Source organism: Alosa sapidissima, chromosome 21, assembly GCF_018492685.1.
Source record: "Alosa sapidissima isolate fAloSap1 chromosome 21, fAloSap1.pri, whole genome shotgun sequence".
In the NCBI taxonomy this organism is placed as follows: Eukaryota; Metazoa; Chordata; class Actinopteri; order Clupeiformes; family Clupeidae; genus Alosa; species Alosa sapidissima.
Genome location: NC_055977.1, coordinates 290,454 through 305,000, shown reverse-complemented (window position 1 = coordinate 305,000; position 14,547 = coordinate 290,454). Strand labels below are relative to the sequence as shown.

The following is a 14,547-nucleotide window of genomic DNA, read 5'->3' as shown; positions in this document are numbered from 1 at the left end:
GAGAGAGAGAGAGAGAGAGAGAGAGAGAGAGAGAGAGAGAGAGAGAGAGAGAGAGAGAGAGAGAGAGAGAGGAAGGGGGGGGGGAGGTAAAGGCGATTAGTTTAGTTTACTATTTAATGGGCACTAGGAGTTAGATTAGTTTAGTTCAGGGGTCTCAAACTCCGGCCCAGCCCAATTCCGGCCTGTGACCTGATGTCAAAATAATAATGTAATTCGGCCCTTGAGGGTATTTTTAATTGCGACAAACAACAACACTGATTAAGATAGACGATAGATCCAAGTACGGTGACAAATCCCATTTGTACTCTCCTCCACCAGTTGCTAGACATCCAGAGCTTCGATTCAAATCCCAAATTAGCTGCACAAAGTTTTCAGGAAATACTTGTATTACACGCGAGAAACACAAAGACGTGCATTTGTTTGTAATGGCGTGGAAGCAATGCAGGCCATAGTTTTGCACAAATTGAAGCAAAAATAGACCTACACCAAATGTTGAAAAAACGTTCACGTGTCTTGGGTAGGCTATGTTATTCACCTAGATTCTGACTCTGAAGGAGAATATCTGCCTTTTGGAGATTATGATCGATCATCTATTGACAGTGATAGTCACGGTGCGTCTGTGAATGGAGGTCAAGTCAAGTCAAGTCAGTTTTATTTGTATAGCGCATTTAACATGCACAGAGTGCAACCCAAAGCGCTCCACATATAAGATATTGTCATTGACACATAGACTAACAAAGACAATAGCGGACGGACCGGCGTAGTCGCCAGCATACCCGTGACACCAAGACATACAAGACAGACAACAAACATATTAATAAATAAAATAAATAAAAAATAAAAATAGAATTAGTCCAATTTCCAACCGGCTGAAAATGTCCAAGGGCAAAGATGACTCACGTGAAACTGCGCACAGCTGTGTCTCCACAACCGATGCAACGCCAACAAAGTTCTTTACACTCACTGGCAGTCTGGAGATAACGTGAACGTTAGGCCTCGTTAGTCTGGAGATTACTGGAAGCATACCAGTCCGAAAGTCGTGGGCGATCTTGTAGATCAGCAACTCGGTGGACTTAGCTGCTATAACAGCGACAGTTTGTTGGTCCGTAATGTTCTTCAACGTTAACATAACGTAAGGTGCGTCTTTGCGTGTATAGCCTACGACGGTGTCCACTAAGCATAGGCCCTACCATGCTTAATTCGACCCTCTGCCCAACATAGCTGGAGGTGGCAGTGGTAATTGTGATGATAGTGTCCGTAATGGACGTGGTACAGACAGCAGGGGTAGTAAAAATAGGTGTCTGAAGTCACCCACCGATATGACCAGGCTACTTTATTGTAGGCCTATAATAATGGTTTGTGGTTATAGGCTAGTAATAGTTTACTATTGTTGGTTTACATCTTAGGCCCACTGTTTTCCTGTTAATTTGTTATGTGGGTAATATCGCAAAAAAGAAAGTAAACCTGCTCAAATATGTTCAACATCCAGTATTTACCGAAAGGTGCATAATTTGAGGTGCTTGCCATCCAGTGGCAAATTAGATACATTTACCCCCTTCATAAACTTTTTTTTAAACTCAAAGATTCACAGTAGGACTTTCAAGCCTTTTGAAACTTTGATGTCAAAATCCAATGGTGTTGTTTCCTTAACCCTGGTGCTTAAAGTTTTCCATGCAGGTTTAAATAAGTTATGAGAAGAAAATATTTTTACTTGGAGTGAAACACTCACATACCTGTTTTTATGCTTTTTGTTTTTTATCATTTGTATTAATATTTATTTTATCATTATTTTAATTATAAGCTAAGGTTGTTAGCACAGGTGTCTAAAAAGAGATAAAAAGATGTGCAATTTCTCTTTGCAGTTTTGTGTAGCCTAGTATTTGACAAAAAAAGCATTGCATGTTAGGAAATAGCCGTCCTTTTTTGTATTATTCTTTAACACTGACATGGCCCTCCAATCAGATGACGTTGGCCGAAGTGGCCCCCAGCTCATTTGAGTTTGAGACCACCGGTTTAGTTACTATTTAGTGGGCACTAGGAGAGTACTAAAGAGTTCTATTTAGTGGGCGCTAGGAGGGTACTAAAGAGTTCTATTTAGTGGGCGCTAGGAGGGTACTAAAGAGTTCTATTTAGTGGGCACTAGGAGGGTACTAAAGAGTTCTATTTAGTGGGCGCTAGGAGGGTACTAAAGAGTTCTATTTAGTGGGCGCTAGGAGGGTACTAAAGAGTTCTATTTAGTGGGCGCTAGGAGGGTACTAAAGAGCGCTCTTACGGGACCTTGACTCAAGCATAATGCACTCTGCGTCAGTATGGTCACTGAGGGAGTTTGATTTGTTTTTTTACAAGTTTGATTCTGGGGCTTTTTTTTTTTTATCTGATGCTACTGTAGTGTGCACACAGACACACACACAAACACACACTCACTTTGGGCACACACACACACTCACCTCGGGCACACACACACACACACACTCACCTCGGGCACACACACACACACACTCACATCAGGCACACACACACACACACAAACACACTCACATCAGGCACACACACACACACACACACACTCACCTCGGGCACACACACACACACACTCACCTCGGGCACACACACACACAAACACGCACACACACACACACACACACACACACTCACCTCGGGCACACACACACACACACACACAAACACACTCACATCAGGCACACACACACACTCACCTCGGGCACACACACACACACACACTCACCTCGGACACACACACACACACACACACACACACACACACACACACACACACACACACACACACACACCTCGGGCAGGCCGTGCATCCTTCTCTGGCGTCTGTCCTCCATGAAGTTGGTCAGCCACTCCTTTCTGTCATCCGTCTTCTTCTTACTGAAGGCCTGATGGAGGGATGGAGAGAGAGGGGGAGGAAGAGGGGGGAGAGGGGGAGGAAGAGGGGGGAGGGATGGAGAGAGAGAGGGAGGAAGAGGGGGGGAGGGATGGAGAGAGAGAGGGGGGGAAGAGGGGGGAGGGATGGAGAGAGAGGGGGAGGAAGAGGGGGGAGGGATGGAGAGAGAGGGGGAGGAAGAGGGGGGGAGAGATGGAGAGAGAGAGGGGGGAAGATGGGGGAGGGATGGAGAGAGAGGGGGAGGAAGAGGGGGGAGGGATGGAGAGAGAGGGGGAGGAAGATGGGGGAGGGATGGAGAGAGAGGGGGAGGAAGAGGGGGGGAGGGATGGAGAGAGAGAGGGGGGGGGAGAGGGGGGAGGGATGGAGAGAGAGGGGGAGGAAGAGGGGGGGAGGGATGGAGAGAGAGAGGGGGGGGAAGAGGGGGGGAGGGATGGAGAGAGAGAGAGAGAGAGAGAGTTCACTAATCTAAAGTCACTCATTTCATTGTCTCAGTGACCAACTTTCCATCTCTCTGTGTCTAACACACTTAAAATACAAACTACATTAGAACCCAATCCAACACCGCATTAGAACCCAACACTGTATTAGAACCCAACCCAACACTGCATTAGACCCCAACCTAACACTGCAACACTGCATTAGAACCCAACCCAACACTGCATTAGAACCCAACCCAACACTGTTTCTCCTCCACCAACATGTGTGTGTGTGCGCGTACCAGTGTGATGGCAGCATCATCCTCTGTGCCCGCGTAGCGGAACATGATCCGATGTCTCTCCATGTCCGCAAAGTACTCCTTTGCCTCTTTACCGGTGCTGGTTCCTAGACCTGCATCAGGATAGGAGAAACACACACACACAGCACCTTTAGCAAGAGTGAAGAGGATGATGCTCAGAAATATCAAATGCAGACAGGTAACACATGTTTAGGTTTAAATGTGCAACCTTAGTAATACTTTATGTGCCATGTTAGGTTTAGGTTTAAATGTTGACCTTTGTAATACTATGTGCCATGTTAGGTTTAGGTTTAAATGTCGACCTTTGTAATACTTTATGTGCCATGTTAGGTTTAGGTTTAAATGTCGACCTTTGTAATACTTTATGTGCCATGTTAGGTTTAGGTTTAAATGTCGACCTTTGTAATACTTTATGTGCCATGTTAGGTTTAGGTTTAAATGTCGACCTTTGTAATACTTTATGTGCCATGTTAGGTTTAGGTTTAAATGTCGACCTTTGTAATACTTTATGTGCCATGTTTTGAAGTTCTCTGTCTGTTTCTTCCACTCATCAAACTCTGGAATGCTGTAAAAGGACATTTCCTGCTTGTTCTTGGTCACCTGTAAAACACACACACACACACAGTTGAGTATGACTGTTACTGTAGATTCCATACACACACACACACACAGTTGAGTATGACTGTTACTGTAGATTCCACACACACACACAGTTGAGTATGACTGTTACTGTAGATTCCACACACACACACACACACACAGTTGAGTATGACTGTTACTGTAGATTCCATACACACACACACACACACACAGTTGAGTATGACTGTTACTGTAGATTCCATACACACACACACACACACACACACACACACACACACACCTCTATTGACAACTAGACTATTTAAATGAGATGATAAACAGTTTTACTCTATGATTAAGCATGTGACATATGCAGGGAACATGTGCAACATATTGGGTGGGTTGCACCAACAAGGATAATGTTTTAACCTGGATTAAATCAACATATTGGGTGGGTTGCACCAACAAGGATAATGTTTTAACCTGGATTAAATCAAGGGTTATCTATTAATCCAGTTGCACCAAACCTTAAACCTAGTTTAAAGGTAATCAGATTTACAATTAATTCTTCCTTTTAATCTTGGTTTAAATGTTCACATAAACCTGGATCTATTTCACAGCTCAACTGTGATTTAAATATCAGTTAGGGATTCATTTTAACCCTGCTGCTGAGGTGGTTTAAATTTCTGAAATGGCTACCTATATTAGATGGATTGAAAGAGGTACCGATTCAACAAGGAATCTGTAACAAGATTCTATTTCAAAATCACATACGCAATTAAACAAGCACTGCAAAAAGTGATATCTTACCATGTGTTATAATCTTTCTTGTAACAGGGTTCCTACACATTTTCCATTTCAAAATTCCATACTTTTTCCATACTCAAATTTTCAAATTTCTCGGTACATTTTTCTGTCCATATTCTAGACATTGTCAATGGAGCGTTCTAATAGCACTGTGAAGAGCTGTATAATAATTTATTTTTAACTTGGTAGGCCTTGGATACTTTTTGTTGGGGGAAGTGCTGTGTTGGAAGGTGCACTCACATTTTTAGTTCTCTGTAGATACAAGCATAGCATACATATGTTGGAGACTAGTGCACTGCTGGCAGAGGCCTCAGAAATCACCGTAAACAATATTATTTGTTTGCAATAACAGTTTATCAGATAATGCAGTATCCATGTCTTGGTATCTTTTACAAAATCAAAAAAGTCTACCAGTGTTTTAATAGCCGAAAATAGCAGAGCTACACAAACATGCCAGTGCACAATGGTGTAGGGCACTTGCATAGAACAGGGGTTCTTAATTTGGTTTTGGTACCAGGGTCCCCTTTGTGGGAGAGATTTGTTTCTGAGGACCCCCATTCAATTGTATCTTGATGTGGACTGACCGTTAAGCTACACAACAGTAGGAATGGTTCATTATGACCTGAGTGAAGTGATTAGTACTGCAAATGCAAAAGTCTGGAAACACAAATATTTCTCCATACCCTTGTTTCTTTTTTCCATACTTATCCAGACCTGGAAATTACTAAAATCAAATTCCATACTTTTCCAGGTTTTCCATACTGCGTAGGAACCCTGTTGTAAGATTATTTGTAAGATTATTTGACTTAAAATAAGTCAAAATCTTAAATTAAGACATAAAAAACAAGCATGTATCTACCAATGGATTAAGAAAATGTACCTTAATTTAAGATGAGATTTAAGATTTCAGACAAATTGTTAAGATATATTTTCTTAATCCATTAGCAAATAAATGTACTTGTTTTTTTATGCTTTAATGTAAGATTTTGACTTATTTTAATAATCTTACAAAAAAGCTCAAAGTAAGTATCCTTATACTAAAAACAATACTAACTAGATTTTGTAACACTTAGTAAGATATCACTTTTTGCAGTGTGGCAGTGACCTGATTATCTTTAAACTAGGTTTAATGGATAAACTTTGATTAAATCCAGGTTAAAATGTAATCCTTGTTGGTACAACCCACTGGTCAAGGTTTTAATCACAGGTTTTAAAGGTTTTAATCGTGGATTAGTTAATACATGCTTAAAATTAAGTGGTGCAACATAGCTCAGATTAAATTTAAACCTAGATCTACAATTTACATATTCCTGAGCATAACATAATCTTAGATTCATTACCATGCTGTTTCAATATAATTTACATATTCCTGAGTTTTTTTTTTAACATAACGCACTTTTGTGTGTAGTGTGTATAATTATTGTTTTGCCTAATGTCCTTAAACGTGCATAACATAATCTTAGATTAACAAAGTGTGTGACATTTGCCTTACTTTGACAATGGGCGTGATGAACTCCTCCAGGAAGGTGTGTTTGAGCAGGGAAGGCCAGTTGTGGTGGAAGAAGTTGATGAGAAGACCTTTGATGTGAGAACCATCTTGATCCTGAGAAGAGGCATAGTGTGCACAGCACATCAAACAGAGAACATAGCACAAACTGGCATAGAACAGAGAGAACATCAAACAGAGAACATAGCACAAACTGGCATAGAACAGAGATAACATCAAACAGAGAACATAACACAAACTGGCAGAAATGTGATCTGTCCCAATCAGAGAGAAATGTGATCTGTCCCGATCAGAGAGAAATGTGATCTGTCCCGATAAATAATAATAATAATAAAAATAATAATAATAATATTTCAGTGATCTGTCCCGATCAGTCTTAATCATATTTGGCTCTGAATTCACCTCCGTGTCTCTTGGATGCGCTTTTCTCTCCTCTAATCACACCAGAGGATTGGTCCCTGCAGGCCACCATACCTGATCTGTCATGATCATGATCTTGCCGTAGCAACCGCAGTGATTCCGGATCACTCACACACACACACACACACACACAACCGTACCTGATCTGTCATGATCATGATCTTGCCGTAGCGAAGCGAGCGCAGTGACTCGGGGTCTTCGTAGCTCTTCTTGTACTGCAGACCCACGATCTTAATGATGTTGTTGATCTCAGCGTTTTCCATGATCTACAAGCAGAGGGTGGAATTTCATCATCATCAACCGTTTTTTATTCAGGGAGAAATTGACTGAGCATCAAGCTGTTTTACAGTAATGACACACACACACAAACACACACACACACACAAACACACACTGTAGCAGACACAGACGCTGTCAAGCTCACCTGCTTGTGTGTGGCTTCTCGCACATTGAGGATCTTGCCCCTGAGGGGGAAAACACCGTAGCGGTCGCGTCCGATCACCCCAAGGCCCGCCACAGCCAGCGTCTTCGCCGAGTCTCCCTCAGTTAGGATCAGAGTACACTCCGACGAGTGCTTCCCCCCTGCCGACACACACACACACATCAGTGTTAAAGTGGGCTCAATTGCAGTAGACCCTGACGGTCTGAAGGACCTCTGGCCCTGAATGGTTTCATCAAGGCTGCATCTGACAATTATGTCTGACCCTCACCTAACCCTGAACTGTCTCTGATCTGACCTGGACCTGGCTCTGATGTAGCCCTGATGTGGCTCTGATGTAGCCCTGATGTTATGGTTATGGTGATGTGGCCCTGATGTAGCCCTGATGTGGCTCTGATGTGGCCCTGATGTGGCCCTGATGTGGCCCTGATGTTATGGTTATGGTGATGTGGCTCTGATGTGGCCCTGATGTGGCTCTGATGTGGCCCTGATGTCATGGTTATGGTGATGTGGCTCTGATGTGGCCCTGATGTGGCTCTGATGTGGCCCTGATGTGGCCCTGATGTAGCCCTGATGTGGCTCTGATGTGGCCCTGATGTGGCCCTGATGTGGCCCTGATGTGGCTCTGATGTGGCCCTGATGTGGCTCTGATGTGGCCCTGATGTGGCCCTGATGTGGCTCTGATGTGGCTCTGCCCGTCTGAAGCTAGTGTGTGTGGAACTGCTTTAAGGAACAAGACTCGCAAGGTCGTAGATTACAGGGATTTTAGAACCGCTAAGGGCCTGCACTAAGATCTCTGGAAGTCATATAGAATGCAGTAATATAGAATGCAGTCATATAGACTCTTTCAACAATAAAAACAAAAACAATGCTTGAACATTCTATTTGGTTCCCGATCTACTTCCTCTGCATTAAGATAACATATGGAATGTTAAAAAGGAAGTCTTGTGGGGCCCACTATGATGCTGATAATGGAACTCTCTTGAATGTCCACACCCGACTATCATATGCATTTGTCATGTATACAGACCTTACTGTCCGTATTGACCCTAGGCAGATGGGTCAAGCCCTTGAGTCGTGGATCTGCTCGAGGTTTCTTCCCATATGCATCTCCAATTCTAGGGAGTTTTTCCTCCCCCTGTTACCCATGGGCCTCTCTCTTGCTTTTCTTTCTTTCTTTCTTTCTTTCTTTTCTTCCTCTGTTCTTTTTTCTCTGATTGCCTACCTTCTGTAAAGCGCCATGATACATGTGTAATGTTTTGGCGCTCTATAAGAACAATAAATTGAATTTGAATTTAATTGAATTTTGCCAATCATAATCAAAGACAGGAACTCTCCGTTGGAGACTGTGGGGTTTCTGTTTTCTCACCTGCATCGTTGGCGTCGTCCAGCTTGGGGATGCCTTTGATCTTGCTGTACTTGACGGAGGAACACTTCTTATTGAGCTGCGTCTGGGCCTTAAACTTCACCCAGTTCAGGATGCTCTCCACAATGCCACAGTTAGTAGCCTGCAGAGCGCGCGCACACACACACACACACACACACACACACACACACACACACACACACACAGCAGTCAGGAACAGAACATCTAATGGAAACTGTGTGTGTGTGTGTATGTGTGTGTGTGCTTGTGAGAGTGTGGGTGTGTGAGTGTGAGTGTGTGTGCTTTTGAGTATGTGTTTTGTACTTGTGAGTGAGTGTGTGTGTGTGTGTGTGTGTGTGTGTGTGTGTGTGTGTGTGTGTGTGTGTGTGTGTGTGTGTGTGTGCATGTGTACCGAGCGGATGAACTTCTCGGAGAGCTGGCATTTGGAACCGAAGCTTTTGGTCTGAAGCGTCATGTTCTCCTTGGTCTGAGAGTCAAAGGTGGGGTTCTCGATCAGAGCGTTCACAAACACCCAGATGTGGTTCTTCACCTGGACACAAACAACAACAAATAAACAAAAACATCATGTCATGTAGGAAGCCTTGGTCATCCTACACAAGATTTGGCCATCACAGGAAAGATTCAAAGAGACATTATTTTTTATATGATATTTTTTGTCTAAAATATGATTGAGTAACATAATAATGACAATACAAGTGGGAAGTGGGTTCTGTGTGTGATGTGTATAATGTGTATGTGTGTGTGTGTTTGTGTGTAAGGATGTGCTGTGTGTGTGTGTGTGTGTGTATGTAATGTGTGTGTGTGCAGGTTCCGGCGCCGACGAGAGTGGCAGCATGTCCAGGTATATCTATATCAATATCTATACACCTGTCCAGGTAGCTCCATGTCTGTCCTGTGGGATAATTAAAGTATATCTATATCTATACACCTGTCCAGGTAGCTCCATATATCTATACACCTGTCCAGGTAGCTCCATGTCTGTGTTTTTCTTACCGTCTTTTGTTTACTTTTTACTTTTTTACTTCGCAACTTTTTTTGGATTACGCACTTTGAGGAATGTTTTCATTCTATCCTATGGATATGGATCTATTACAATGTTCCAGCGGCAGCAAACTTGTGTACACAAGGAATTAGCTGCTTACAATACGACGGAATGCTGGTAGGGTTCACGTAAACATCCCGGAGGAGCTGTGGTGCTTTCGGGGTTGCAGAGCGGGAGTTAAAGTGAGGACTAGGCGTCGGGAGAAGAAGTGAACACACAAGCCCTCAGTTCCTTCCATGGTTATGGGAAACGTGAACTCACTGGCCAACAAGACTGACGAACTGGCTGCCCTGGTAAGAAATCAGAAGTTGTACAGGGAATGTAGTTTGCTATGCTTTACGGAGACGTGGCTAACATGCCATATCCCCCCCAGCTAAAGTTGAGCTGCCCGGCTTCAGTGTAGCTCGTTTGGACAGAGACAATAAACTTTCTGGCAAAAAGAAGGGAGGCGGACTGGTGCTATACATAAACAACAGATGGTGCGATCCCGGACATGTTACAGTGAAGGAGACTGTATGCTGTAAGGATGTGGAGTTACTAGCGGTCAGTCTACGACCATACTACATGCCGAGGGAGTTCTCGCACGCCATTGTTGTTTGTGTCTACGTTCCGCCTCAAGCCCTCCCGGACAGCGTGTGACGTCATTCACTCTACAGTCGCTAGGCTCCAAACTCAGCACAGTGATGCCTTCTTTGCGATCTCTGGTGACTTCAACCACATTACACTGGATTCCACCCTCACAAACGTTTGTTGACTGCCCAACTAGGAAAAACAGGACAATAGACCTCATGTATGCAAACGTGAGGGATGCTTACAGTGCCACCCCCCTTCCCCCACTGGGGAAGTCGGACCATAACCTCATTCATTTGCAGCCAATGTACAAGCCAAAAGTTCAGAGGCTACCAGTTGCCACGCGCACCTTCAGGAAGTGGACACCGGAAGCGGATGAGGCTTTGAGAGACTGCTTTGAGTCCACTGACTGGAGTGTGCTACTGAATGAAGAGGACTTAGAGGAGGTCACACATTGCACTACTGACTATCTGAACTTCTGTATGGACATTGTTGTTCCCACAAGGACTGTACGCTGCTATCCAAATAACAAGCCTTGGATAACCAGTAATGTCAAGACCCTTCTCAATAGGAAAAATATGGTGTTTAAGGAGGGGGACATGGCAGAGCTGAGGCGAGTACAGGGGGAACTCAAGAATAAGCTTAAAGAGGCTAAGGAGGACTACAGAAGGAAGATGGAACAGAAGCTGCAAGATAACAACATGAAGGAGATGTGGGACTGTATGAAATCTATCACTGGCCTTAAGAAGAGCAGCAGCTCTGTGGAGGGAGACCTGGACAGGGCGAACCAGCTGAACCACTTTTACAACAGGTTCGATTGGGGAACTGTGCTCTCTCCAGTTCTGTTCACCCTGTACACATCTGACTTCTGCTACAACACCAAGTCATGCCACATGCAGATGTTTTCTGATGATACTGCAATTGTGGGGTGTATCAGGGACGAGCAAGAGGAGGAGTACAGGAGCCTGGTGGAGGACTTTGTGCAGTGGTGCAAACTCAATCACCTTCAACTCAACACTTCAAAGACCAAGGAGATGGTGGTGGATTTCCGCAGGTCTAGGCCCGCTCTGCTACCAGTCTCCATTGATGGGGTCAATGTGGAGGTGGCAAGCACCTACAAGTATCTGGGTCCCCACCTGGACAATAAACTGGACTGGTCAGCCAACACTGATGCACTCTACAAGAAAGGACAGAGCAGGCTGTACTTCCTGAGGAGGCTGCGGTCCTTCAATGTGTGCAGCAAGCTCCTCAGGATGTTCTACCAGTCTGTTGTGGCCAGCGCCCTCTTCTATGCAGTGGTATGCTGGGGAGGAAGCACAAAGAAGAAGGATGCTGGGCGACTTGACAGGCTGGTAAGGAAGGCTGGCTCTGTAGTGGGAGCTAAACTGGAGTGCATCACTTCAATATCTGACAAAAGGACCCTAAACAAACTGATCAACATCTTGGACAATGAATGTCATCCACTCTACAGCACTATCAAAAACCAAAAGAGCTTGATCAGCTGGAGACTTCACTCACTGCCATGCACAACTGAAAGACTGAGGAAGTCATTTGTTCCTAGGGCCATTGAACTGTTCAATGCCTCACTAAAGGGAAGAGGAGAGATAGACTTCTCTGCTTAGTCTGTCTGCCTCTCCACGTTTGAGTACTGACTGCCCACTACTGCTTTACTAGTGTTTTACTAATGTACACAGCCTAATGTTATACCCTACTGTTTTACTGCTACACTGTTTTTCATGCTATATTAGCCCACATGATCAATGGCTGCGGTCAGGCTTCTGCTACAATACTGAATGAATGAATGGCTATCACCCTATTACCTCAACCTGTTCTTGCACTGAAATTGTTTTTTTTATTTTACCTTGTCTACATTATACATTACTCTCCTATTTGTCCATATTATTTATGATGGTCTCTAGACCTACTCTTGCACTGTTGGACTAATGTTGGACTACTTTTTGCACCTTCACCATGACACTCACTCTCTTGAGCACCTTGCCATGCACACATAACTAAAGGACTATGGTTGGACTACTTTTTGCACCTTCACCATGACACTCCCCGTCACTACTAGCGTGTTATGATTGATCAACCTCAAGCACATTGGACTTTCTTAATTTAATTTATATAGTGTATTTAGTATTGTTAGTTTTCTTATCTTCTACTGTCTTTATTGTACAGTGGAGTTTAGTTATATGTTTATACTTATGTTTACCATTTCTGCTGTAAGTGCATGTTGTATGTGATGTCTATATGCTACTGAGACCCTTGAATTTCTCTATCTATCTATCTATCTATCTATCTAGATATCTATCTGTGTGTGTGTGTATTAGGGGTGTAAAGATTAACCGATACGTATCGGTATCCGTTTTTAACGTGTAAGATATGGCTACATCGATACATGAAGCCTCGTATCGGAATAAAACTGAAATGAACCGATCGTTATATCGATTTACTTGTTATGAATCGGTTCACAACATTTTCTGCTCGCTCAGACTCTCATTTACGTTCCAAGCAGCGCGTTCATCCCACGTCCGGTTTTGAAACTATACATGGCACAGAATTGTGGGTAATGCAGTTCGTTTTTGGCTACATTAATTGCCCAAAGTTGTCAAAGCACCTCATTACCCATACATCTACTGCAACTTAAGCACGTGACAACTTGCACTCGGTCGTTTGTTTAACAGTTTTTACTCTGTTGTTTTTCAAAATCCAGCGTGAAATTAAACACTAAACAGCAACGATAGTCTGTAGAGTATAGACTCACGTTTGATGAAGGGATTTCTTTAATGTTAAATAATAATTTGGCCCTTGCTAAAACGATGCACAAATTATTAGCCAATTATTTTGTTCATATTCACTCAGACTTGTGGCATTATAGGTTTCTGCATTAGGTCTACCGTTGGAACAAAATAAACGCAGAGAGTTTATTGATATGTAGGCCTATTTTATTCTTGTAGGCTATATGAGAAAAGGCCAAGAGTGTCTTAAGCACTGTTTTATTTTATTTCGGTATTGTCTTACCTCAACTAGGCTACAGCTCCATGAAAACAATCAGATATAACTCTATAAAATCTATAAAGTCTATAAAAAAAATGTATTTGGCTGCTGTGTTTGACTGAAATGTAGACTATTCTTTTTTCATTTCAATACAGTATATGAAACAAACCTCAGTTTAGATAATCATATTCACACTTTTTTTTGCCTAATTGACAACCATGACCATAATAACTGATAATATAAAATGAATGTGCACCATGAGCAAATGATAAATAATCTTTCAGAATGCTTTCCATTCTTGAACTGCATCGAATTGCATCGAATCGTACTGAATCGTTTTTTATGAACATGAATCTTTTCTTGTATCGAATCGTGCCCATGTATCTAGATGCGAATCGTATCGTCTTTTACATGAGAGATTCACACCCCTAGTGTGTATAAGGACATTCTGTGTGTAATGTGTGTGATGTGTGTAATGTGTGTGTGTGTGTGTGTGTGTGTGTGTGATGTGTGTAATGTGTGTGTGTGTGTGTGTGTGTGTGTGTGATGTGTGTAATGTGTGTGTGTGTGTGTGTGTGTGTGTGTTGTATGTAGTGTGATGTGTGTAATGTGTGGGTGTGCGTGCTGTTTACCTGGAAGGGTTTCACGTTGACACCCGCCTTATTTTTCTTCTTGACCACCTCAATGAGCTTTGATACAATCTGGTCCACGACATAGTCAACATGTCTGCCGCCCTGTACAAGCCCATCATACACACACACACACACACACAAACACACATTAAACATGAGCTCCCGGGTCCGAGTGCCCACGGGGACCCAGGTTCGAATCCGACCTGCGGTCATTCTCCGATCCCACCCCATCTCTCTCTCCTGCGGTCATGTGATCCCACCCCATCTCTCTCTCCCACTTGCTTCCTGTCACTCTCCACTGTCCTGTCCAAATAAAGGCAAAAAGCCCAAAAATGTTTGTTTTCTCTAACAGACCATACTAAATATTTATTTTTTTGTTGTTGTCCTCAGTGAGGAACAGCAGAGAGAACAGGAAGGAGATCCAGTGTTATTATTATCAAGAGAGAACAGGAAGGAGATCCATTATCAAGAGAGAGGAAGGAGATCCAGTGTTATTATTATCAAGAGAGAACAG

The 14,547-nt window shown here is 43.2% G+C and overlaps 1 protein-coding gene across 1 annotated transcript in view; it reads right to left on the bottom strand.

Moving 5' to 3' along the window:
• top2b (DNA topoisomerase II beta) overlaps window positions 1-14,547 on the bottom strand; it is a 67,375-nt gene that overhangs the window by 25,242 nt on the left and 27,586 nt on the right. Inside the window, 9 exon segments of the mRNA XM_042075774.1 lie at window positions 2,814-2,906; window positions 3,633-3,742; window positions 4,145-4,250; window positions 6,529-6,639; window positions 7,104-7,229; window positions 7,388-7,545; window positions 8,772-8,910; window positions 9,181-9,318; window positions 14,034-14,135. Of these exon segments, the coding sequence (XP_041931708.1) occupies window positions 2,814-2,906; window positions 3,633-3,742; window positions 4,145-4,250; window positions 6,529-6,639; window positions 7,104-7,229; window positions 7,388-7,545; window positions 8,772-8,910; window positions 9,181-9,318; window positions 14,034-14,135 (1,083 nt within the window).